This window comes from Taudactylus pleione, unplaced genomic scaffold (assembly GCF_031769625.1).
Source record: "Taudactylus pleione unplaced genomic scaffold, aTauple2 ptg000075l, whole genome shotgun sequence".
NCBI classification, from domain to species: Eukaryota; Metazoa; Chordata; class Amphibia; order Anura; family Myobatrachidae; genus Taudactylus; species Taudactylus pleione.
In genome coordinates, this window is record NW_028284477.1 from 968,342 (window position 1) to 996,072 (window position 27,731).

The window sequence follows — 27,731 nt, forward strand, 5'->3', positions numbered from 1 at the left end:
TCAGCAGCCAGATAGACAGACAGGTGGCGGCAAAGCAGGGGCATAAGAGGTTGCCTCATGACTCGGACTCCTCTTCAGGCTCTGATACTCAGAGTTCTGGGTCTTACTCAGTGGAAGAAGACAATCAGTCTCTGGTGGATGTCCCCTCTCTGGTGAGAGCGGTTAGAGCTGTCCTTAATAAGGAAGAAGAGGAGGCCCCCACTGACAGCCAAGGCTTCGGTCTTTAGGCATCAGAAGGTGGCTAAGGATTATTTTCCTCAGTCTGAACAACTGATGAATCTGATGTCTAAGGCATGGAGTATTCCTGGGAAGCATTTTCATGCTACAAGGAATATAACCTCTCAATACCAATTTGCACTTGGTGAGTGTAACAAATGGGAAGTTCCCCCAATGATAGTCGCTCATGTCACAAGGTTGATTAGGAGCGCTGTGTTACCCATTCCGGCAGCATCCTCTTTGTCAAGTTTTTTTTATCTGCAACCTCTTTCAATCATTTGAAATCAATGTTTTCATTATCTGGCACAATTAACAGACCAGCTATCTATGTCTGTAGCCTGGGTAGCAAAAGCTATGCAAGAATGGACGACTTCTCTGGAAGGTAATATGCCTGAGGCTACCAGAGAACAGCAGTCTTTTTTTTTTTTTTTTTTTCTCTATAAGATGGGAGAAGCAGCTGTGTATATGGGGGAAGTGGTCATTGATGCAGGTATTTTGGCTTCTAGGGTCTCTAACTTTGGTTGCAGCCCGAAGATCTCTTTTACCCTGCATCTGCCTTCCAGGTTTTTAGTCAAAGAAGGCTCTTGAATCTTTGCCTTTTGCAGGGAGGGTACTGTTTGGTCTGGAGCTGGATGACAAAATGACTTCTCTGGCTACACCGAAGTCAGCTGAATTGCCATCTGCGACTACCCCTAAATTTAGGCAGTTGGCAGCTTGGTCCTTTCGCCCAGAGTAGGGCAAAAGGTCAGTCCTCCTCTAGACGGTCATGCCCGCAGGACACGTCAGCCCAAGAAATCTTGGTCAAGCAAACATCTTGCCTCCAAGCCAGATAGTCTGTCTGATGGGGCGGGTCTCCCCCTGGGGGGGTCTCAGGGTTGGAGGCCGACTTTTACAGATCTCCCAGCCTGGTATCAGACAACTATGATGCCTGGGTTCAAGAGGTGGTTTCTCAGGGTTATGCCATCACGTTCCTGAGGCATCCCCCACAGCGTCTTGTGAATACAAACCTTCCTTTAGACCCGGTCAGGGCTTCAGCCTTCCCGGGAGTCTATTGGGGCCTTCCTGAAGTCAGGAGTCATAGTCCTCGTCCCTGTGACGCAACAGGGAAAGAGTTATTTATTCAAATTTATTTTTGGTTCAAACACCAAATGGGTCACATTGCCCTATCCTGAATCTGAAGTCTTTCAACAGGTTCATCCATGTGCCAAAATTCCGTATGGAAGCCCTACGGTCAATTGTGCTGGTGATGGAGCCTGGGGATTGCATGGTCTCACTGGACATCCAGGATGAATATCTGCATGTTCCAATTGCACGATCCCACCAAAGATTTTTGAGATTGGCGGTAGATCAGCAACATTACTAATTTCAGGCTCTACCCTTCGGGCTGGCCACAGCTCCTCGGGTATTTATCAAGATAATGGCAGTCATGACGGCTCATCTCAGACTACAAGGAGTCAGCATACTGCCATATTTGGACGACCTCCTGATATTAGCACAATCTCAGCAGATGTTACAATGTCCTCTCCAGATGACCATTGTCTGCCTACAAGAGCACGGCTGGATAATAAACTGGAAAAAGTCCTCTCTTTCTCCAACTCAGCAGATGGTGCACTTGGGGTGCTGCTGGACTCTCTGGGACAGAGGATTCTTCTACCTGAAGACAAAATTGTGGCACTAAAGTGTTGTATGCAGTGTCTTCTCTGCAAGCAAAGAGTGTCAGTACACTTGACGATGCAGGTACTGGGCTCTATGGTATCGACATTTGACATGGTGGCTTATGCCCAGTTCCACGCCAGGTCCCTACAGAATTGGATTCTGTCTCATTGGGATGGTCCATATCATCGGATCAAGTCTCAGATGATCCGCATCTTGCCAGAGGTTCGGCTCTCCCTTGCTTGGTGGCTGGAGACGACTCATTTAAACAAGGGTCGCCCGTTATGGGTCCCGGATTGGGTTCTTCTCACCACAGATGCGAGGATGGGGAGCAGTGACAGGCCATCACACCTTTCAGGGAAGATAGACTGTTCAGGAAAGTCTCTTACCAATATATATCATGGAGCTTCGTGCAGTGCAGAGTGCTCATACTGGCGCAGGACCTCCTACAGGGCAGGCCTGTCCAGGTTCAGTCCGACAACACGACAGCAGTGGCCTACTTCAACCATCAGGGAGGCACATGAAGTCTGGCAGCCATGGAGGAAGTGGCGGAAATTCTGCTGTGGGCAGAATGCCATCTTCCAGCAATCTGTGCAATATTCATCCCAGGTGTTCTTTACTGGGAAGCAGACTTCCTAAGTTGCCAGGACATACACGCCGGAGAATGGGCTCTTCATCCGGATGTCTTTCAACTCCTGGTGGACAAGTGGGGAGTGCCGGACGTTGTCCCCAGGTATGGGTCCAAAACAAGGGACACCTCAGCCGCCTTCGTGGATGCTCTGGCAGTGAGATGGAATTTCAGGTTGCCATACCGGTTTCCTCCAATCTCCCTCCTCCCAATGGTCGTCCAAAAGTTCAAGCAGGAAGGCGGCAGGATAATACTAATAGCCCCTGCCTGGCCCAGGAGGTATTGGTACTCTGACCTGACATGTTTATCCATGGACAGTCCACTTCCACTGCCTCTACGGCCGGATCTGCTAATGCAGGGTCCCTGCCTATATCCGGATTTACCTCGGCTGCCTTTGACGGCATGGCTGTTGAGTCTGCCGTCCTTAAGGCTAAGGGTTTCTCTGCCGCTGTGATTCAAACGATGCTGCTTCCGCCCGCATCTGTCGCAGAATTTGGCATTCATTTTTTCTTCGGGGATCTCACAGGAAATATGACCCTAAGATTTTCAAGGTTGGAAGATTACTTGCTTTTTTTCAGGCGGGATTAGACTTGGGTCTTCGCCTGGCTACCTTGAGAGTTCAGGTTTCTGCACTGTCCGTTTTGTTCCAATACAGGATTCCCCCTCTGCTAGATGTTAGAACATTCTTGCAGGGGGTTCTCTGGCTGCAACCTGCATTTGTGTCTCCGGTGGCACCGTGGAAGTTGACTTTGGTTCTCAGGGAATTGCAGACGGCTCCCTTTGAACCTTTTGTATACGGTGGACGAAAGATGGTTGACAGCGAAGACACTTTTTCCTCCTCTGCTCGTAGAGTTTCTGACTTGGCAGCCCTGTCATGTCGCTCTCCATATTTGATTTTCCATCAAAATAGAGCTGTCCTCTGCACTAAGGCGGGTTAACTACCAAAGGTGGTTTTCCGTTTCCATTTAAATGAGAAGATTGTAGTTTCGGCCTTTCGGTCTTCAGACCTTTCTACAGGTGAAGCTTCCTTGGATGTGGTTTGAGCCCTTCGTATTTACGTGGATCATACCAGCTCCATCGGGAAGTCAGATTCGCTTTTTGTGTTGTTTCGCAAGCGAGGCTGGCCAGCAAACATACTTTGGCTCACTGGCTGCGTATGACTATTTCTCAGGTCTATACACAGGCTGGTCTCCCTGTCCCAAAGAAGGTGACAGCACATTCTACTCTGTGGGTTCATCGTGTGCGGTTAGACATGGCGCCTTGGCTGAACAGCTATGCAAGGCAGCCACTTGGTCTTCCGTCAATACTTTTATCAAATTCTATGCATTTGATACTTTTGCCTTCCAGGATGCTTCCTTTGGGCAGTGGATTCTCCTCTCTGCTCAGGAGCGTTCCCACCCTTAAGGGAACTGCTTTAGGATGGCTCCAAGGTAGATTCTGTGTACCCTGAAGAAGAAAATCAGAGTTTTGGTATAACACACTTTCCGTCTCTTGTCGTTAGGCTTGTTTACAAACTGAATGCCTGTGGCTGGGGGCTTGGTATATAGGGAGGAGGACCGATGCATGCTGGGAGCTACAAAGCTAGAGCTGTTTAGTGCAATGTATCGTTCCACTACATACCCCCCAAGGTAGATGCTGTGGACCTCAAAGAAAAGGAGTTATCTAAGGTATGTTATACCATAATGATTTTCTTCTACAGGGTCCACAGAATCTACCTTGGGGACGTCCTAAAGCAGTTCCCTTAAGGGTGGGGATGCTCCTATAATATATAATGTATATAATTTTTTTTTTGTTGTTGTTATTGATATATTTTTATTTTATTTTCATTACAGGAGATGTTCGTCAGTTGCCAAGCATTGAGCCAGGAAACATGTTAGCTGATATGTTTGCTGCTTTGTGTAAAATGAACTGGACAATTGAGCTGAGAACCAATCACAGGGCAGAGTCTCAGCTCATTGTGGATAATGCAACATGGTAAGAACTTGGGGAGAAATTTTCAGCATCATGGTATTTTTTACCTTTTATGACTTAAATGTTTTTTTGTTTCCAGTCTTCATTTCAGTGTGCCTAATGTTATAGGTGATTTAACTTGTAATCATTTTTTTTATTTTTTTTATTCCCATTCTAAAACAAGTTGCAAACATAACATAATATCAAAAGCAAACATCTGAAATAGAAAATATCACACATTTTGTGCAACAAATTTATGAGCGAAAAGGGGTGGGGAGGGGGTAAAATACTTAATTTTTAAACGTGTTTTATTTTCAAGGATATCTCAGCAAACCAGTGTGAAGTTTGACGCTGTGGTACATATTAACGGGGACTCGAGCACTGAAATGCCCAGTGAAGATAAGAAATTCATATTAATTTCCCTGGCTAATAATTCTGATTCTGGTAAGAGGGCTTATTTAAAAAAACTAAAAAAACTTCTATATAAAACTTACAACATTTAATTGAATCACAGATAAATAAAATATTTAATGCATCTACAATGCAAATTAGACCTGCGCCTCACCTCCACACTGTTGATCAGCTCCAAAACTTTGTATTCTGTTTATGCAGCTTATATTTTATGTATTGTGCTTATATCCTGCTTGTACACTACTGTGAAATTTTGTTTCCTACAAATAGTTGATGATGCATTTTTTTATTTAACTGTTCTGCAATAATATCCTCCTCTAAACCAGCTGCCCTGGAGTTGACTTTTAACCTTCTCTTTTAATATATATATATAAATATATATATATATATATATATATATATATATATATATATATATATATATATATTTTCTTCTAAAAATGTCTACTAATCTTCCCATTCATTATATCCTATAATTACTTGTTTTCAGTCTTTCTAGCTTGCTCTCAATTACACACTTTAGGTTTCCTTACTACTCAAGAAGCAACATTTTGTTCTTTTACAATTTTATTTATTTTAATTCTGCCCCCTAATACTTTGAAGATCCTTTACATTTGTTTAGATCAGACGGGTCCTGCCACTTACTATTGGACGAGCTCTTGGTGAGAGCCTCTGGTGATCAGCCACCTTGTTACTCTGTACATAAGAATCTTTGACTTGCTAGTAATGATAGCTGGCTTGTGAGTAAATTTGGCTGGCATTACCAGCTCTTTGTTAGATTTTTCCTCCTGATCTTTAGAAATTCTTATGAAGGAGTTGTCGTACTCTGTTAATTGAATGCTAGGCGTTGTTGCTTTAAACAAATATTGGGTTTCCTAGGAGGAAGGACTCCCATGAAATTACTAATGCAGGGGAAGGGACTTTAATTTGATTGTATTTGAAAACTCGTTGAATATTCCTTCTTTTCAATGATAGACCTTTATCCCTATCTGTGGCTAATAAAATGTTTTTATTTGCTCTTCTAAAACCTGATATCTTTGTAACACTTAGATTTGTACACTGCTATAAATACACTACTCCACAATGGACCTGGTTTACAGGATGATAAACACTCGCAGTTCATTTCCTTTAGGAGGTAAGGTAGAGATGAGAAATCATTCAGTACATGGCTTGCATAGTCTGTCATTTGCTAAAATACATGTGTGTGCATTTAGGAACGATTGCTTGTTGATCAACGAACTCTGCTGCAAACACTACTCTGGACATACAATAAAGTAAGTGTTGTTTTTTTTTTTTTTGTGCACTCCATAATTAAAGCTCTCAAAGTGATGTATTTTTCATCTCTAACGTAGTCTTTGTGCATATAATACGACTCAAGTATTCATGTTGTTCTCCTAAATCCACTCCAGCCCTTGTTACTATATACATTTAATTTCTTCTTTCATTGATATTTATTGATAGTTTTAAGGTAAGGCTGCAGAAATCAAGCAGGGAGGGATGAGTGTTCACCTCCATTTGGAAGAGGTCAGTTTGCTTGTAAAATATTTTTCCATAAATTGGAAAAAATTCATTTTATTAATAATTTTAAATAAAGGAGGGGTCTCTGTTGTCCAGAGTTGTGGTTTTAGAGTTCTAGTTGCCATCAAGATGTGGCTTACACTATACCTGTGACTTTCATGCTAAAGTGAGAGGAAATTATGAAGCCAAGCAATCATAGCCACATAGACTATACCTTTGGGCAGATCCAGAAAACTGAATGTAAGTTAGCCTATTCAGCACAGTCACAAAGGATCCTCAAATTCTGTACAGGCATAGCAGGTCTAGGTACTCGTGTAATAATAGTATGAGAAAGCCCTTAAGTCGTCCATAGTCAATTTTATATATAATTTAATATAGAATACATAATGCTAGCTGGGATACCCGACGTTGCCTGGGTTGAAGACTGGACCGTGACGTACACCTGCAGCCTTTATTTGTTTACATTTTCCTTGCCTACAACCCAGTTCCATTGATGCTGAAAAGGATCCCACTGTTTGTAAACTGCAACGTAACTACCGTGGGTACAGGGGTGTCCGACCTGCCTCTGTGGCCCACCACTTCCCCTGCACCCAGTCATGCACACAGGGTGGGCCGGTCCAGTCAGGACCATCGATTTGGGGGCCCGGGTGTCAGCATTGTTGATTTGGTAACAGCTGGTGCACTGGCAGGCAGTCATGGAGAGACTGCACCGGCGGTCGCGAGGCAATCAGAGCTCCGATTGGCTCACGATCGGCGCCAGATTCAAATTGTGCCAGTGCTGTCTATCAGTGTCTGTCCATGGGGCACTACTATGTGGCACAGCGCGGGGGGGGGGGGGGGCTGCGCGCCCTTTTAAGATCTTGCTGTGTGGACTTAGCCCTGGAACCTGTCTTATTGAAGTGTCCCCATTTTTAGCTATTGTGTGACAGTGTATAGCCCTGACGAAGTTCAAACCTAGGCAAAAACCTAATCCTGGTAAAACTACACCACCATGCCAAATTTGGTGGAGCTAGGTCCAAACACTCTGGTTGTGCTAAAAAGACAGACAGGCCCGCTTTCTCGCTTATTATATATCGCAAACAATATCAGAGGGTGCTAATATTCAGATTCCAAATATCCTCCGTAGATGTTACTTTAAATAGTGATCCTTGGATGCTTGAATCCCCACGATGGTATACCTTCTCACCAGAATTCATCCAACAGGGAATAGGCTGTATCCACTTCCACACTGAACTCCTCAAACCATGTCTTTGCAGTGCTTGCTTTGTGCACTGGGGCACAGTCATGTTGGAATAGGAAAGGGCCTTCCCCAAACTGTTGCCACAAAGTTGGAAGCATAGCATTGTCCAAAATGTCTTGGTATGCTGAAGCATTAAGATTGCTCTTCATTGGAGATAAGGTGCCTAGCCCAAACCCTTAAAAACAGCCCCATACCATTATCCCTCCTCCACCAAACTTCACAATTGACACAATGCCACCAGGCAGGTAATGTTATCCCGGCATCTGCCAAACCCAGACTCGCCTATCTGACTGCAAATAGAGAAGCGTGAGACGTCATTCCACAGAACACTTTTCCACTGCTCCACAGTCCAGTGTCAGTGTGCTTTACACCACTCCATCTGACGCTTGGCATGGTCTTGGTAATGTGAGGCTTATATGCAGCTGCTCAGCCATGGAAACCCACCGCACAGTTTTTGCGCCTACATTAATGCCAGTGGAAGTTTGTAACTCTTCAGCTATGGAATCAGCAGAGCGTTGGCGACTTTTACGCACCATGCGCCTTAGCAGTCGTTGACCCCGCTCTGTGAATTTTACATGGTCTTCCACTACGTGGCTGAGTTGCTGTTGTTCCTAAACTATTCCACTTTCTAATAATCACTTACATCCAGAAGGGATGAAATTTCACAAACTGTCTTATTGCAAAGGTGGCAACTGAGCTCTTCAAGACCACCCATTTTGTATCGCAAATGTTTGCACGTCTGATTGAAACACCTCAATTCAATAATAGGTGTGGCCAAATATATAAATATATATATTCAAAACCAAATGCCTTTATCTTGTGCCAATATCAATCACACAAAGCTGCAGCGCCTGTCAGCTATGGTCGAATACAATACAATGTTGGAAACAAAATCCGAGGGCACTAATATTCAGATTCCGAATATCCTCCGTAGAGGTTACTTAAATAGTGATCATTGGTTGCTTGAATCCTCACGACAATCTTTCTAAAATGCGATGGTGTTCCAAATTCTACCTGTAGGGTATACCCTCTCACCAGAATTCATCCAACAGTGTCAATAGGCTGTATCAGTATAAGAACAGTGGTTTTATTACATATAAAAAACAGATATTACTTATTAAGGACAGGAGCACTCATTTCTTCTTAAGGGTAAATAGGGCTCCACAGAGAGACCTTGGGGTGTAGGTGGTGGTTGAGACCTGGGCACCATGCAGTTAAAGCTTTCAGCTCCCAGGATGCATCTATCCATCCATCCCCCCTATACCCCGCCCCAGAGCCACCTCAGTGACCCTGGAGTCGGGTCACCATTCTGCAGTGGGCTGCTTAGGCAGCCCAGATAGCTTTATTTATTTTTTGTAGTTTTTCTGCTGAGCGGGTAGCAGCAGACTGTCCACAGGACGTCTGCGCTCCAGCTCCCTCACCCCTCCAGGCGCCTCAATGCCAGCTGCGGCTGGGGATTTTGGCAGGCATCCCGGGGACTTTGCTAGCCAGCCACGAAATTAAGCAGAAATTCCTCCAATAAATATTTATTGGAGGAATTTTTACCCTATTTAAAGAGCCAAAATAAACCAGACCGACATCCTTGACAAAGCACCCCACGTGAGGGCACTAGCTGAGGCTAGCAGGACACGAGTACCATCTATCGGTGGGCGTCTGACATCATCGGGAGGCAACTCATCCGAGACACCGCTTCCACAGACCTCCAGCAGCCAGCGCAATAGGAGGAGGTTAACACAGCCCCAAGTAGGGTAAGATTAGGGATAGCTGTTGCCGCACATCGCGGACCCCTACCAAGCGGACTGCTCACACCTGCCCAGAGCTCTGCTACCTACCTTTTCCTAAAAAGACTATAAACACAAAACGCACTATTAAAATTTGTGACATTTTTATGGTATATGCTTCAACTGTTTTATTTAGTTATGCTAACCTTTTAATTTATTTTTATTCTATTTATGTATTTTATTTAACCTATTTTATTCCTTTACCTTCTTTTTAACTCTTCACCTATCTTCCTCCCTATAGCGCTTAATACTATTTGTACTACTGAATATTATATTGACTTGAGCTGCTTCACAACACACGAGCGCAGCAATACAACCTTCCCCATACAAATCTCTCAGGGAAACGCTGGGTCTGGTCCCCCTACATACCTCACCCTGGAGTCAACATCTGGTAGGCTATAGCGCTACATAAACTGAGTCTCTGACCACAGAATGTTTGTAGTTGATTGTAGTGCCATTCTGCAGTTATATTGTATTTCTGCATTGTATGTGACTTTTGCTAGCGCTGCCTGTCTGTATTTTTCTCTATACTGTTAGCATATATTTTTTCCTTACTTTACCCTAACATACAGGTGTGTTCAGGGTTTTCCTGTGCCTCGCATCTCTTGTATTTGTGAGTGTTGTCACATACAGTTGGTTGCTGCACTGTGCCATATTTTTGCTGTGTGCTCCTGCAGCTTGCCCAAGCATAAGACAGGATCAGTATATTGTATTCCTACTTGTATTCTACATACTCAGTGGTTGCAATATACTCAGTGCCATATTGTGTGCTGTACAGAGGTTTCAGCCCCAAAAACGTCTGACCTCCTGTCATCCATTTCCTGCGACTCATTATTGAAAATGGGAGACTCCGCCTGCGGTGGATTCCCATGTTACGCTATTAATTTAGAGCGCTACATTGCCTATCCCTACAGTATCCTCTCTGGAGGACCCTACGGACAGAAAGGTTGAATCTTTCCTTAAATCTGTGTACTCTTTCAGGGGCTGTTGCCCGTCCGACCATGGCCATTGCATGGGTGGCTAAAGCAATAGAGAGCTGGGCTGACGCACTTGAATACTTTTTTTTTTTTTTTTTCCCCTCAGACGCATTTAGGGATAAGATGCCTTTCATAGCTCACATACGAGATGCAGCTCCCTATATTAGAGAAGTGACATTGGATGCCAGTTTTCTAATTTCTAGAGTCTCAGCCACGGCGGTGTCTGCTCGCTGTACCCTGTGGTTACGCTCATGGAAGGCCGATGTGGATTCTAAAAAGGGCTTAGAAGTATCGCCCTACAACAGGGAAATATTGTTTGGCCCAGACCTTGACAAGATTGTAACCACGTTGGCGGCATCAAAAACTGCATTTCTGCCTTCAGCGTCTACTGCTACAAAGCCTCTGTCTACATCTTTTAGGTCTTTTCGTCCTCAAGGAAAGCCTAAAGATCAGTCCTTTCTTAGGCAGTCTGCTTCCACTAGGGCAGCCAAGCTCAGGACCAAGCAGACCTGGACCACCTTCAGTTTGCCCAGTGCTGGTGTCAAACCACCACAGACGCTTGGGTAAGAAAAGTGGTCTCTCATGGGTAAGCTCTCTCATTTCTAAGACAGCCACCCCACCAATTTTTCTACACAGGCCCTCTTTCAGACCCAAACAAGGCCCTGCAAATCCAGAAAGCCATACAGTCCTTGCTGTAAGCAGGGGTAATTGTGCCAGTCCCGCTATCTCAGCGAGGGACCGGTTATTATTCTACTCTTTCTGGTTCAGAAGCCGAATGGGTCTCATCGGCCTATCCTTAAGTCCCTGAACAAATTCCTCCGGCTGCCCTGATTCAGGATTGAAACCCTAGGCTCTATCATCCTAGCTATATAGAGCCTGGGGACTTTGATATCTCTGGATATTCAGGACTCTTACCTACATGTACCTATAGCGCCCTCTCATCAGCGATATCTCCGGTTTGCTATACTACAGCAACACTTCCAATTTCAGGCTCTGCCCTTTGGACTATCCACAGCTCCAAGGGTATTTACTAAAATTATGGCTATCATGGCTGCTCATCTGCGTGGTCAGTGTGTCCGACTGTTACCATATCATCCCTGAATCCCTCACAAAGAATGGTTCATCTGGGAGCCCTGCTGGATTCTCAGGATCAGAGAATCTTTTTGACATCAGACAAGATCTCCACACTTCAAATACGAGTGCGTAGATTCCTCCACAGTCGCCGAGTGTCAGCCCACTCAGCAATGCAGGTTCTGGGAGCCATGGTATCCACCTTCGACATGGTGGAGTATGCGCAGTTCCACTGTAGGACTCTGCAAAGGCTATTCCTCTCCAGGTGGAACGGGTTGCCCCATCTGATCAAGGCTCAGACAATTGTGCTCTCTCCAGAGGTTTGTGTGTCCCTATCTTGGTGGCTACAGACATCTCATCTAACAAAGGGTTGTCCCTTTTGGATCCCGGACTGGGTACTCCTAACAACTGACGTCAGGCGCCGTGGCTGGGGCGCAGTGACCTGTCAAACTCCTTCCAGGGCTGTTGGACATCGGTCGAATCAACTCTGACGATCAACGATGTGCATAATGGGGAATGGTCTCTTCACCCAGAGGTTTTTCAACTCCTAGTGAACAGATGGGGCCTCCCAGAGGTGGACCACATGGTCTCCGGACACAATCGCAAACTGCCGGTGTACTGGTCCAGAACAAGGGATGCCGAGTCGACCTTTGTAGAAACATTTTCAGTGAAGTGAACCTTCCAGTTTGTGTACCTATTTTCTCCAGTCTCCCTCCTTCCTTGAGTTCTTTGGAAGTTCAAACAAGACTGTGAGGCACTGTCCTGCTGGTGGCTCCAGCTTGGCTGAGTCGTCATTGGTACTCAGATCTTCGGAGTCTCTCCATCGATCTCCGTTCCTGCTGCTTCAATGTCCGGACCTGTTGTCTTGGACGGCATGGCTCTTGAGACATCACTCCTGAGGTCCATAGGGTTCTCTAGCTCTGTGGTCCACACTATGCTCAGAGTGCATAAGCCAGCCTCTGCTCGGATCTACCAGAGTGTGGCATACATATTTCCAATGGTGTCGTACCAGAAGCTACAACCCTCAATTGTTTTGGATTTCCAGAGTCCTGGCTTTCCTGCAAGCTGGATTGGACCTTTTGGACTCGCCTTGCCTCGCTGAAAGTGCATGTCTCTACACTATCCATTTTGTTCCAGCGTACACTTGCTCCACTACCGGATGCCCATACCTTCCTCTAGGGTGTCCTCTGTATACAACCTCCCTTTGTCCCTCCAGTGGCTCCATGAGATTTGTCCATAGTTCTCTGTGCCCTTCAGGGTCCTCCGTTTGAACCCCTGGAATCGGTTGCTCTCAAGTGGCTCACGGCGAAGACTTTTTCTTCTGGCTATGGCGTCCGCCAGAAGGGTGTCAGATTTAGGGGCGCTCTCCTGTCGCTCCCGATTTTCTGATATTCCATCAGGACAGTGCTGTGCTTCGGACTCACCCTGGTTGTCTTCCAAAAGTTGTTACTCGTTCCACATTAATAAGGAAATTGTAGTCCCGGCTTTCAATCACCAGACCTATCGACAGGTGAGGCCTCCTTGGATGTTGTCTGTGTTCTCAGGATCTACGTGGACCATACCAGTTCTCTTCGGAAATCGGACTCCTTATTTGTGCTCTATGGATTTCACAAGAAGGGATGGCCAGCCAAAAAGCAAACATTGGCTAGATGGCTTCGCATGACTCTCATAGGCTTACACGCAGGCACTCCTTCCTGTACCGGCTACTATTACTGCTCATTCTACTCACTCTGTGGGTCCCTCATGGGCAGCTCGCCATGGCGCCTCAGCTGAACAGCTTTGTAAGGTGACCACGTGGTCCTCTGTCCATACCTTTCTGAGGTTCTATGCCATCGATATATTTGCCTCTCGGTATGCTTCATTTGGATGCCGGATTCTCCTCTCAACGCAGGAGCGTCCCCGCCCTTGATTAACTGCTTTGGGACATCCCCAAGGTCTCCCTGTTGAGACCCATGGACCTGAAGAAGAAAATGAATTATGGTAAAACTTACCTTTTAACTTTCTTTGAAGTCCATAGGCTACACAGGGCACCCGCCCTGACTCACTTGGCTTCTCATGGGCTATGTTTCTGGTCACCGGTTTCCCGTCTTCTCCTATGTGAGTGTGATTCTTGTGTGTACCAGTCATCCTTCTCTCTTCTCCTCCTCCGGCCTTTGGCTTGTCACGAACTGAGGTGCCTTCTGGCTCGGGGGTGGGGTATAGGCGGGAGGGACCGATGCATCCTGGGAGCTGAAAGCTTTAACTGCGAGGTGCCCGGTCCTCAACCACCACCTACTCCCCAAGGTCTCCCTGTGGACCCTATGGACTTCGAAGTAAGAGTTAACAAAGGTAATGTTTACATAACACTAATTTTTTGGAGAATCCGCTCATTCTGGATGAGACACACATGGTGGATGTTTCTTTATTTTTTAGGTAGTTTGAGAACCAATTTTTGGGTAATCCTCATCTGGACACACTTGGGACCTCATTCAGAGGCGGTCGTTAGTTGCAAGCGTTCGCACTAAATCAGGGCGGCCGCTTGCATCCTGAACGACCGCCTCCTTGTCGATCGCTAAGCTGTGGGTTACCACCCACAGCTTAACGGCCGACCAGGTTGATGGTCGCGATGGTGATCACCATCGCGGCTTACGACGAGACCCTAAGGTTGGGTCTCCACACTCGTAAGCCCCAGGGAGCTTCCTGCTCTGTTTGAGCAGGAAACTCCCCACTATAATCACTGATGTCAGTGTGGCCGCCCACAAAATGGTAGGCGTTCGTTAAGGAACGCCTCCGTTTTGCTAACCACCACCGCAGCCCACTTACCAAACTTTGGTAACGAGCTCCGGAGCGACAGAGTTTCTCTGTCGCTCCGGGGCTTGCGCATTTATCGTTCAATTGTTGAGAAAATCGTTCAATTTCTGAGTTAAAACTAACAATTTATCGTTCATGCGCGTTCACGTTTCTAGTTCAGTTAGACTGACCAACTCAACGATATTCAGTAAGGGAATGTGCAAAAATCGTTTTGTATTTCAAAAACTTGTTCATTACATTTAGTAAATAAACTATTTTAGTAAACGATTTTCGTTCATTTTTCCTTGAAAAAATGAACGAAAAAGCGTTTACTAAAATCGTTAATTTACTAAATCGTTGTGTGTATGCAGCTAGAGATTTTAGAATACTCCTTATTGTGAATGTGTTTTTATTCACTGCTACAAAGTATTTGCCCTTGAAGTCCTATTGGACAAATCGCGTAGGGTTCTGTTTGGCACAGTGTCTTCATGTACAGTATGGAAAAGACTGTCCATCCTGAGCTAATACCCATAACAGTGGTGGTGGGAAATATCCATTTCCTTCTCTGTCAATTGTGGATACTTTGTCATTCTGTACGATTGGAAGCATGTTCTTAATATGTAATATCTGGTTTTTATATGGAATAAAACCATTGTTCTTAAACTGATACAGCCTATTGACACACTGTTGAATTCTGGTGAGAGGGTATACCCTACAGATAGAATTTGGAACACCAAGCGTTTTAGATAGATTGTCGAGAGGATTCAAGCAACCAATAATTACTATTTAACCTCTACGGAGGATATTTAGAATCTGAATATTAGTGCCCTCTGATATTGTTTGTGATATAGTATTTCACTTGACCGTAGAGGTGGTGCAGCTTTGTATGATGTTGATACTCACAAGATAAAGGCATTTGGTGGTGTTAAAAAATAAATAAATAAAAATATATAAATATAAATATATATATATATATATATATATATATATATATATATATAAAATCTTGTGTGTATTCATGTGTGTGTGCGTGTATATATATGTGTGTGTGTGTGTGTGTGTGTGTGTATATATATATATATATATATATATATATATATATATATATATATATATATATATATATATTTAAAAAGAAAAAAAATTAGGACCAACTTATTTGGCTACACCTGTTGATTATTGAATTGAGGTGTTTCAATCAGACCCCTTGCCACGGGTATATAAAATCAAGCACCTAGCCATGCAGTCTCCATTTGCAAACATTTGTGATACAAAATGGGTCGTCTTGAAGAGCTCAGTGACTTCAAGCGTGGTACTGGGATAGGATGCCACCTTTGTGAAATTTCATTCCTTCTGGATTTTCAAACAATGTAAGTGATATTATTAGAAAGTGGAATCGTTTAGGAACAGCAGCAACTCGGCACCTTTTGGGATGAACTGGAACGGAGATTGCAAGCCAGGCCTTCTCGTCCAACATCAGTGTCTGACCTCATAAATGCTCTACAGAATAAATGGGCACAAATTCCCACAGAAACACTCCAAAATCTTGTGGAAAGCCTTCCAAGAAGAGTGGAAGCTATTATAGATGCAAAAGGGGGACCAACTCCATATTAAAGTATATGTATTTGAGTACAATGTCATTACAGTCCCGGTGGTGTAATGGTCAGGTGTCCAAATACTTTTGTCTATAAGTGTGTGTGTATCACTTATCTAAATTGACCTTTTGTGTTAATCTGAACTTCTTTGCAATACAGTAGAGGTTAAAAATACCCCACAAATACTATTACGTAAAAGTGCCCTTAAAATTGTAGGCTTCCTCTTCCATAAGCAGTTAGTTATTAAGTCCTGCTATTCTTCCAGATCAAGATATGAAACCTGAACAGTTATGGTATCCAAATATGTAATTTAGAGAGCGTTTCATTCTTAATGTAACAGCTTCTGGCTTTTTCCATTAGGAACCATGTTTGTGGGACTTGTTTAGGCAGAATACTTTGTGTGGCAAAGGGATTTGTCCCCCATTAGGAGCGTGTAACACATCTATAGTAAACACAAGTATCTCCAAGTAATATCAAAAACTTCCTTTCCTTATTCAATATCATATTAATTTCCTTAGTATGGGTAAGATTGCTAAAAAACAAAAACTTTTGCTTGAAGCAGTACTGAAGGCCTGTGTATACTGATCTATTTTAAGTGGACACCTACAAGGAGGACTAATGATTAACAAGCCTAATTTGTGAGCTGACCGTCTTTTGGAAACTTGATTTAAAATTCTTTCTGGTAATTTAAAAGGTCTTGTGTGATGAGCCCACCCATCCCCATATAGGTGTCTGCTTCTGGAACACTTGACTTCAGCAGGGTTTCAAGTTCACTGATCTGGGAAGCTGATGCCATGCTTGCGGCTATACTGTATATTACAAACTTGTACCCATTTTAGAAAATCGGAAGCTTTGTAAGGGAACGGCACCTATAGGCAACCCCTAAGCTAAGATAAATTCCCTGCAGTGAAACACTGTTGACCTGGATAGTTCAACATACAGTTGAAAAGTGTAGGGTCCCTCCCACCTTTCAGCATACTTGGTAATGATCCATTCTCACCACATTACTTGGGATGGCCTGGGAAAGATGTTTTAACTTTGGGAACCCGTGGGTCTTATCACTAGTCATGGTGTGATGCCTCCATAGCACTTTTCTGAAGAGATACTTCACTTAATATGAGCCTAGGTCAATGTTGGGTACCAGTAATACATAAATGTGCCCCTGTGCCTGCAAATTAAGAAAAGCTGACATGTTTTTCTCTATCAGGAATCATAAAAACAGATTGGAGTTCAGATGTAGTGACAAGGTGTGCTGCACTAAAAATGCTTATGTCTACGACCTTGTAACCAAGAACAGGTAGGTGTGCTGCAAATCTGTGTGTATCTAGCAAATAAAAACATTTAAGCTTCATTCTCTGCTAGTCCCTACAGGTAGATATTACCTATCTATTCTATAATTTGTTTTGTTATGATTTCTTTGTAACAATTATGACTGTTAAGTCAATTGACAACCTTGCAATTGTTGCCGTCTTGAAGACTGCATGCTACCACCCATAGAGGATATGAGAGCGAACAGATCAGTTTAAGGAAAAATCCAAATAAAACTTAGTTTGGTTGTCTTCTCCATTTTCCAATCTGAGGGACACTGCTATCATGAGGTAAAGAAAGTGAGAGCTGGTCACTTATAAGGTTAGATTATCTTTGATGGCTGAAGCTCCTCCCCTCTCCAACCATTCTCCAATTTAGTTTAAGTGGTCAACGTGTTGGGCAGTGTCACAATTCATTGTTATTATATATGACACTAGGAATAACCCAGGGAGCAGAGTGTAAAGGTACTGGTTTCACCAGGGATTCCTGTAAGGGAATTTGGGCTTCATGGAGGTAACCCAGGAGGACGCGGAACCCTGGAGCGACTAGCAAGAAGCTTATCACAGGCAGCCACAAGAAAGCAGTGTGAATATGGAAGGAGGCCACAATAATGGCAGCAGGAGAACTGAAGCTAAATGGAGGAAAAGGAGGAAAAACAGCAGATTCAGGACCTGTACGGTCGAAATGCGTCTGTGTTGGGTGTCTTTTAGGGAATGGACTGGTTATTTACAGCACACTGGATTTCAGCTCAGCTACAGGCTACCTTTTTTTTCTTATCCGGACAGTCTAAAACTGTATTGGAACTCATGTTACCTTGTATGTTTAAATCCAGTGTTAGCTGTTTTTTTATATGTGGAATAAATTTAGCTTTTATTAATTAATCCTGATGGATATCAACAAGTTTTGTTATCAGTGAAGTTGTGATTTCTATAAAATACCTTTATTGGATTAACACATACTTACCTCACGTGAATATAGTACGCATGTTTACAGAAACCTTTACACATTTGAGAATATTGTTGGCATAGTGAGTGAGGTACGCCCCTTGTTTATTCATTCCATCCTGGTTGTGGGAAGCTGTGAGGATTGGTGATTTCATATACTTCTATTAAGGGTACTCTCCACTAATGAGTGGTTTTTGTGGGATATAAGATTTCCCTCCCCTGTAGATCCATCTCTATGAGGAAGGTTCTACACATTGGTATTTTTTGTTTCTTTTATGTACCACATTGAGTGAGAGAAAAAAAGGAGAATTAACTCCGAGTTCTTGGGAACATTTTCTGTGGACAAGCATATACATCTATAGAGGGCTCTTCTAAAGGGGGCTCAGGAGTGCCGCTAAAGGAAATCTCAGCGGCACGCCTGCAAGGGCTCCCAGTCAGGCCACACCCACCAGCTAAGGGAGAGCTCACAGTGGCATGTCTGCACGGGCTCCCAGTCAGGACAAAGTACTTGCGATGCAGCGAGCTACCAAAATTAAGCCTGTGAGCTACCAGTAGCTCGCGAGCGACGGGTTGGCAACCACTGTCCTAGCCTTTGCTGTAGCTCAGAAGGATTCATAATTTTGGTGCCCATGACACAGTCCGTCCAGCTTAAGGTGGTGTCAGGATTTCAACTTAATCAGGTGATTCCTTTTCGTAAACTGGCAAGGACTCTACAGTGGCCATAGATAGCTGGCTCTTCTGGATGTGGTTTGAGTGCTGAATACTTACCTGGAGAGGATTCAGCCTTAGGAAGGCTGATGTTTTGCTAGTTCTCGCTGTGCCGAGAAGAGGTTGACCAGCATCAAAACAGACTAGCCAGATAGATCAGATCCACTATTCTGCAGGCTTATTCAGGTGGTGGTTTCTCTAACAAAGAGGTTCCCAAACTCTGCCATTACATAAAGTTTTAAAGAGAAGCATGCTTGAGCCCAGGTGACTTAATTAGTACAACAGTTAATTTGATTTAACCATCTGGCTCAAACAAGGTTATCCTTTAAAACCTGGACTGAAATGACAGAGTTTGGGAACCTCTATCCTAATGTATATCTACTTGCTCAACCAGATCAGTTATCCTATGCTCATTTTTTAGTTCTGTTGCTAGAGTGTTTCTGGTTCCCTGTTTAATTGTTTAACCTTGTTTTATTGTATTTCCTATCCTCTAAGGCTTTGTAGTGTAACAATAGAGAAGGGTGGGAGAAAGGAGGAGCATGAGCTCTGCCTAAAAAGTTGAGCATTTAAAAATAGCTCTTGCACCCTCAACATCACTCCATAGTAGCAGCTTCCCCTAGATGGATTCGTAGAAGTAGATTTAACCAAAAATCCTCTTTACAGACTAGCAAAGGCTGTAGTAGATTGATCTTGGCCTGGAAACTAAATAGCTGTAACTTGACATATACTTGCTGTGCCACGAAGGACAGCTGTGGTCCCGTTTGTTCTAAGCTGGGGCATAAATGTCCCTTACAGGGTCAAGAACTAATTTGATATGTTAACTGCTTTAGTCTACATATAGTGATCTTCTATGTCACAAACACTTGATCTAATAGTGGCTTGCATATAAACTGTTTTGCAATCCAAATGAAACAAGCCTCTTACTATAGGGTTTACGTAATATGTAAAACAAGTAAAATATTTTTTCTTTTTTATGTTCTCTGTAATCTATAAAAAACAACAAACAAAACATAACTTTATTCCAACCCTCCCCCTGACAAACCTACACCATGTCACACATTGGGGCCCAAGTAGAGTTAGATGCATTTGCGAGACAAACATAAGACCGGGAACAGACACCCATATAATGCACGTTTTACAGGTATATCTTCAGCTGTACATCAGTAACACATGCTTCAGGTTTATGTTTGTAATAAACAAGTGAGTACACTCAGGGCCGTAACTAGGGTGGTGCGAACTGTGCCATGCACAGGGCACGGCAGGGCAGGGGGTGAGTGTTCGGGCTTGTCAATTTTCACTTGTAGGTTCCTCTTCTTTTATCCACCGGAATCTCCTGGCCTCCACCAATCTCTGCCCTAGCCCTTTCCCATGAGGCCATGGCCCTTTTTTGGGTGTGCTTATGTCCCTATTTGAAAAATTTTGTTTTTGGGGGGGGTTCGCGGCGGCGCCGCCGCCAATGCTTTCTACCACAGGGCACCAAAAAGTCTAGTTACGGCTCTGCATGTACTTGTGTGCCTTGATTGTGTAGAGAAAGCATAGAGGTAGTGTAGACATTTTAGTGTTGGTAGTCAATGCGAAAGTTGCATTACCCGTGTTGTACATGATACAATAATGTAATAGTGTCATATAGAGAGGAGAGAAGACTGTTTGGAGCGTAAATGCAAAAATTTCATCATGGTTCACACCTCGTTACACATGCTATAGTTGGGTAGGGACTTTCATATGATGAGCGGGGTCCGCAGTACGTGCTGCAGCTAATAGGTGATGTTTCTCCCCCTATCCAATTGTAAATGGCACAGGGCACAGCTCAGCAAATCAGGAGTATAGGCAGAGAGACTCAGACTGGCTTTGGTGAATGCTGCATGTGTTACAGGCAGCACCAGCGGTATCGCATGTTGCTGTGCTCGCCAGCGCCATCATGAGGAGAGACTGAGTCACCTGCATAGTTGTGCCGAGCACTCCCCATTAGAGGCTGGCTGCTGTGTCTAATATACGAGTTTAAGAAGGAGGCACACTTACGTATCAGAGATATAGCACAGTCTGCATATTCAAACAAGAACCTATATGAGCATTCCTGAGAAAGGCAGCTCTCCATATTCCCTGAAGAAGAATATAATCACAAGGAGGAGGCAGATGGCATCAAAGGAGCATGTAGAGGATTGTTTGCCTAAAATAAGCATTGAGGAGGTATTTGGGGCATCATATGCCTAGAAAAAATTACTTAGTCCCAGGGACCCATAATTGTGATCTTAGTGTGATCACTGTGCATTAAATACAAATCTCTTTTCTTCTAAAAATAAAATTGTAATTTTCTTTCTTGTAGTAATCCAAATGGAAATCTAAATTGCATAATGTGAATAGTCTGCCATATAATATGTTCTTTAATCATATAAATGAAAACCCTGGGGGGCGTGGCTTGGAAGTCCAAGATGGTGGACGCTTTCTTCTGAGCTCCACAGTCAGCCCTAGTTTAATGACACTATCTGCTGATATCCCACAGCAAATCTATAATTTACACCCCTGCTGCCTCTCTGAAACGCCCGGCTATATATTTGACCGGGTCTGAGGACTCTGGGCCTTGTGTCTGACCTGGACAGCCGGACCCTGAGGCCTACCTGTGTGAGACACCCGCCGTCTGCTCTGGGCTCTCCTCGCAGTGACATCGCCGACGAGACTCTCCACTGCTGGCTCTCATACCAGGAGGTGAGAAGCGGCCAGCCTTCCTGCCTGCGACGCGACCTGGGAGCCGCGTGTCTGCCTTCTTCCACTCTTAGCGGCGCCGCATGTGACCGGCGGCTGGCTGCGGGACCTCCAACGGGTGACAGCGGCTGCTGTGCTATCAGCGCTATCTGTGGTGGCTGCTGCGCTGCCTGGAGGGTGGACCCCTACTGCCAGACCAGGGGCCAAGCATCAAGAGCCCAGGTCCCCCACTGTGTATAAGGGGGTTAACCAGCTCAGCTGGGCTCAGCACTCAGCACCCATTCTCATAAGAAAGAGGCGGCCATTTTCCTCTAATATCACCGCACAGAGGGCACATACTGGGAATCTCAATCTCCTGCAAACAGGTACTCTCCCACAACATCCCCAATTCAATCAGGGGCAGCTTTTCTTTTCACCTCTTCACTTAATACATAAGCCTTTGTAGGAATTGGACTTCCTTTACAGTATTTTAGTACAAGGGCAATCATAGAAATAATCTGATTAGTTTACCTGCAGTGGCTACCTTGACCAAATAAAGTGTTGTGCAGGGTGAGGTCTCATTTATCAGCAAGTCTACAAGCCCTCCATATTATTATTATCACTATTACTACTATTTTCCCGGAGCTAGATATCAGGGAAATGTTCCTACGTTAAACACGCTGATAACCTCCATCATTCTTGTTATGATATGACATTTTTTGAAGTACAAACTACACCTCAATCTGCATTGATCCTGAAATATGTTTTGCGGATTTCACTAGCTGTCATCATCCCATCGGATTACTGCCTGTATCATTATGGGCCCTAAACGTCAGAAACCTCCCACAGCAGTTCCTCCAGTAAGCTTCTTTAAGCCGTCACCATCGTCTCAACCACCTAAAACAGGCCCAGCACAAGATAAGAGTTCTAAACAACTGTCTGCTCTCAGTGCGCCTTTTGAATTTTCCCCTCCTTTGCCGACACAACAGAGCAGTATGGCGGACGATGCCCCCCTGACAATGGGGTCCATGAAGCTGCTATTAACATCTTTTAAAGCTGCTCTACAAACGTGCCAAAGATCGGTTGATTATTTAGGAACCCGCACTGATCACCTCGAAAATAAATTAGAGGAAGTAGTTAAATCCCATATCGAATTGATCAACCAACACGAGGAACTTCAGGCAGAAGTAATCTCACTCAAGAGCAAAGTGGGGGACCTCGAAGACAGGTCCAGACGCAATAATATTAAAATCCGCTGCATTCTGGAATCCATCTCCAATACAGACCTGAAGCAGTATGTAACAGATTTATTCATGAAGCTGCTTCCGACCACCTCGATTACCGACTTCCTCCTGGACCGCATACACCGCCTACCCAAGGCGCGTGCTGCTCCACCTGGAGCCTCTAGAGACACCTTAATGCGTCTCCATTATTTTCACATTAAAGAATCTATATTACGTGCAGCCAGACCATCAGATTTCTCTACTCCGATTCTAGGTGACCTCCAAATATTCGGGGACCTCTCTGTGGCTACTTTGGCCCTCCGAAGATCCTTCCTACCGGTCACCAGAGGCCTTCAGAAAGCGGATATCCCATACCGTTGGGGATTTCCCACCAAGTTGCTAATAAGACGAAATGGCTCCGTTATCTCTTCCCCTGAGGATGGCATACAGCAGTTGGTATCCTGGAATATATCAAAGGACATATCTTTGAAGTTACCAGGCAGTCCGCGGATCGAAAGGAAATGGTCGCAGGCGGCCTCATCGACCTGATATACTTTCATATTCGCCTCTGTTTACCTTTACCACAATCTTGTTATCCTAAATCTGTGTTCTGCTTTAGGGAGAAGGGGTTTCTATGTCACTTAATGTTTTTACATGAGCGAACATGCCTTGTGGTCGGTTGTGATCATTATTAAGGATACTAACTCCCTACGTGGTATTTCCAATGTTCTCAGCCACTATAATCAGAATTTATTTGTTTCTACCCCCGTTACTCCTGTGGAAATGTTAATTATAATATGTCCTAAACTTAATCCTATGGGGTGTAAAAATGTGTTTGGATCTTCTCTGCCACAGAAGATGGTTAATTAATTATATTATGGTTTCTCTTACTGGTTTAATGTGTTATCTAGTACATTACTATATGCAGAGTAGGTCTCCGTCTGGAGACCCCCATTTTGTATCCCCCCATTATTATTATTATTATTACTAATATTGAGGTTGATATTATCATTGACAAGCAAATTGATAACTGATAAGTTTTATTTTCCTTTTGCAAAGTAGTTTGTACTATTTTTCTATCTATATGCATTGATGACTGAATGATGGAGGTCCTTATCCTCCGCCACTTTCCCCCCAATGTGCCGCCACGGGTGGCAGTCTTTAGTAGTTCCTTTTGGTACTATTTTTCTTGTCTCTATGTATGTCCTCACTATCTATTATGCTCAAGATCTTTTTCTTTTTTTTTCTCTATTTTTTTTTCTTTCCTTCTCTTTTTTCCTGGTACACTGATAGATATGTGTTTGCATTGTGTTCATATGTGCAATGGTTTTCAGGATGTCATTGCTCTTGCCTAATGGTTAAGATTCTCTCACTGAACACTAAGGGTCTCAATTCCCCTAATGAGAGAAGATTGTCCCTCAAATATTTTGCCAAAGCTAAAGCTCACATCGTTGCACTACAGGAGACCCATTTCCCTTTCTCTTCCCCTCCCCAATTTTCTGATTCCAAATATCCTAAATGTTACATGTCTAATGGACCCTCTAAGAAAGCGGGGGTTGCAATACTTCTCTCTAATTCTTGTAACTTTGTAATGCAAGAACAAATAACAGACAAGGAAGGCAGGTATTTAATTCTTATCGGTCTTTTAGATGATAAACAAGTTACAATAGCCTCTATATATGCCCCAAATACCAAACAACCCGCTTTTATTGGGAAATTCTGTGCGTCTCTCCAATCTTGTAGTAAAGGGTCAATTCTGATTCTGGGAGATTTTGACCTGATTCTCGATCCCTCTCTTGATAAATCATCTGTCAGAACCGTGGCCCATTCCCGACATACTCAAGACAACTCCCACCTATTTAAGCGTATTTTATGTGAATACGATTTGTATGATGTTTGGAGGGCCAAACACCCTGGTGAAAAAGATTACACCTTCTATTCCCACGTCCATAAATCTTTTTTTTAAAACATATTTTTATTGTAAAACCGCAATAAACAATATAACATATTGATCAGAAAATGACAAGACATCAACAGGACCATAACAGTGATGTGCAATACAATGTATCCATGAGGAACGTAACAATACAGGAATTAAAATGGTGGTTCACCTGAAGACAAGGTTTCTTCATTATACCAGGCTGTAAGTTGAACTGCAGCTCGAAGCGTGTCTTTAACCTGAGGTGTTAATGTGTGAACATATGGGAGCCAAATATTAAAGAACTTCTCTGCTTCCTTGTCTTTATTAAGGGATAGTTCTAACCAATCCATATTAAATAGGTGCGTAATTCTAGGTTGTAAAAGACTGAGTGTTAAAGTGTCAGTGGATATCCATTGAGATAATATTGTTTTTTTCGCAGCTGCTGCAATCTTTGCTAGTAATAGACGGGCACCTCCAGGGGCACAGGATGATCCAGATGATGGTACAATATCCCACATAGCCCACTCGGGTGTTAGTTCAAAGGCAATTCCCAACTTGGTGGAAATATAGGTGTGTACCAAGGACCAGAACCTCTGTACCTCCGCACAGTGCCACATACAATGCATTAGATCCGCATCAGGTTGACCACATTTAAAACAATTTGAGTCTGTGGAAGTACCTGTGATGAGTCTTAATTTGGGGGTGAAATAGGCACGATGCAATAATTTATACTGCATTTCCGCGTATGAAGCCGAAATTAATTGCTTATTGAGTCTAACAAAAGATTTCAAAATGGTGGATAGGGGTATGTTAGGGAATGTGGAATGCCACTTGGCAAATCCCACCGTCTCCACTTCCAAATTTATTTCCCGGCGTATATAGGTGTATAGCATAGAAGTGGAAAATGACATAGAGAGGCAGCGAGACAGCACATCATCCAAACCATTTTTCCCAGGTATAATAGGAATTTTAGGGAGTAAAGTATTGACATAACTACGTATTTGGAAATATATAAATAAAGGGATTTGGATACAGGGAAATTTTTCCTGTATTTGGTTATGAGAGTAAATAGTCATTGTGGAGAGATCCAATAATTGATATATGTAACGCAATCCCTGTGTGTTCCAGGTTTTGAAAGTTTGTGTTAGAAAACCAGCATCAAACCCTGGGTTATGGCCGATAGGAAGGAACAAGGAGACATTGGGAGGGACTCTCATTTGAGTTCTGGCTCGGCGCCAAGCCAAGCATGTAGTATGTAGTAGTAGATTTTGTGCTACGTGAGGTGGAAAGGACAAGGGTCGTGTGTGTAGCAAACTAGCTAATGGCATTTCAACACTAAAAGATTGCTCTATTAGCGTGTCAGCAAATCCATTTGTTCCTCTAATCCAGTCAATTGCGTATCGGTAATTTGACGCAATAGCATAAGATTTTAAGCAAGGGAGATTAATTCCGCCTAAAGCAGGTGGTTGTCTGAGTTTGAATAATGAAATCCTGGGTTTTTTGTTCGCCCAAATGAACTTGCTGATCGCTTTGTTAATCAATTTTAAATCAGATTCTAAAGGAAGCAAGGGGAGCATCTGAAAAAGATATAAAATCCTAGGAAAAGATATCATTTTAATTAATTGACATCTACCGAGATATGAGAGTGGGAGATGTTTCCATTTTTTAAAATCTAAAAGTGTACGTTGTATTAAAGCAGGGAAATTGACTGAGTATAGGGCGGAGGGATGTGCCGGGATATTAAGGCCTAGGTATTTTAGAGTTGTTTTGGCCCATTTAAATGGGAAAGAATTTTTCCAGTTTTTTGTGACGTCCGAGTGTAGGGCCAAGGCCTCTGTTTTGTTATAATTTATCAAAAAACCAGAGATAATATGGAAGTCTTTCAGGATATGAAGGAGTTTAGGTATGGCAGAATGTGGGTTCTCAAAATACAGTAATAAGTCATCCGCATACGCGGAGACTTTCAAAGTATTATTTCCGATATTTATTCCCTGCCATTGTTGACATAGCAAAAAGGTGCGGATAAGAGGATCTATAGCCAGGTTAAATAATAAAGGAGATAGGGGACAACCCTGTCGGGTTCCCCTATGTAGTCTAAGGGATGGAGTATTCAGGCCGTTAACTGTTAGGAATGCTATAGGGGTGTGGTATATTGTTTTGAATAATGTAATAAATTCGGGACCAAAATTTTGTAGCTGGAAGACGCGCAGTAGGTGGTTCCACGACACCCTATCAAAGGCCTTGTCAGCGTCGCAGCTGACAAGGAGCGTTTGGTTATTTCTCATTTGGTGAGATTTAGTTAATCCTGCAATCAAATGTCGGACGTTGATCACTGAGTGTCGTCCTTTCATAAACCCAGTTTGTGCGGTGTGTATGAGATGTGGCAATACTAATTGTAAACGTTGAGCGATAATACCAGTGAGGATTTTGAAATCCTGGTTGAGCAGAGATATTGGCCTATATGATTGGGTCAGCGTAGGGTCTTTCTCAGGTTTCAAGAGAAGGATAATTCGGGCCTGGTTAAAGTCTGGTGGTGTTGAGGTTCCCTTCAATATTGAATTAAATAAGGAAACTAAATGAGGGGTTACAAGTGGATTTAATATTTTGTAGTACTCGGCACTAAGGCCATCTGGGCCGGGTGTCTTTCCGTTGGCCAGGGACTTGATAGTTAGAGCAACCTCCAACTCCGAAACAGGAGTTGTTAGGGAGTCGCGGGCCTCTTCAGAGAGGGAAGGTAGATTAGCCTCTTTCAAAAAGTTCATCCCCAGAACAGGGTTATCATCCTGTGCGGAGTATAAGTCTGTGTAATATTGTAAGAAAGAGGCCGCAATGTCCTCGTTGGTATGTAATGATCCTAGGGGACCTTTAAGAGAAAGAATGGGAGAGGATGTTTTCTGACTTCTCACTATATTAGCTAGCAGTTTGCCCGCTTTATTTCCCCAACGGAAATAGCGATGTTTCTGGAAATCTAGATAATATTGGGCTCTTTCAGTGCACAATGTGTCATATAAATTTTTGTTATTCAAATAATTCCGCCGTGTCTCTGTGTTGTTATTTTGCAGCATAATGGCATACGATTGTGATAGGGCGTTACTCAATTCCGTGAAACGTGTGTTAAGTTTACGGCGTTTATGGGAAA

The 27,731-nt window shown here is 43.5% G+C and overlaps 1 protein-coding gene across 1 annotated transcript in view; it reads left to right on the plus strand.

The window, feature by feature from the left end:
• HELB (DNA helicase B) overlaps positions 1-27,731 on the plus strand; it is an 80,406-nt gene that overhangs the window by 35,342 nt on the left and 17,333 nt on the right. The window contains exons 6-10 of the mRNA XM_088467802.1: positions 4,330-4,471; positions 4,767-4,891; positions 5,909-5,993; positions 6,073-6,132; positions 17,017-17,106. Of these exons, the coding sequence (XP_088323928.1) occupies positions 4,330-4,471; positions 4,767-4,891; positions 5,909-5,993; positions 6,073-6,132; positions 17,017-17,106 (502 nt within the window). The remainder of the gene's footprint in view (positions 1-4,329; positions 4,472-4,766; positions 4,892-5,908; positions 5,994-6,072; positions 6,133-17,016; positions 17,107-27,731) is intronic.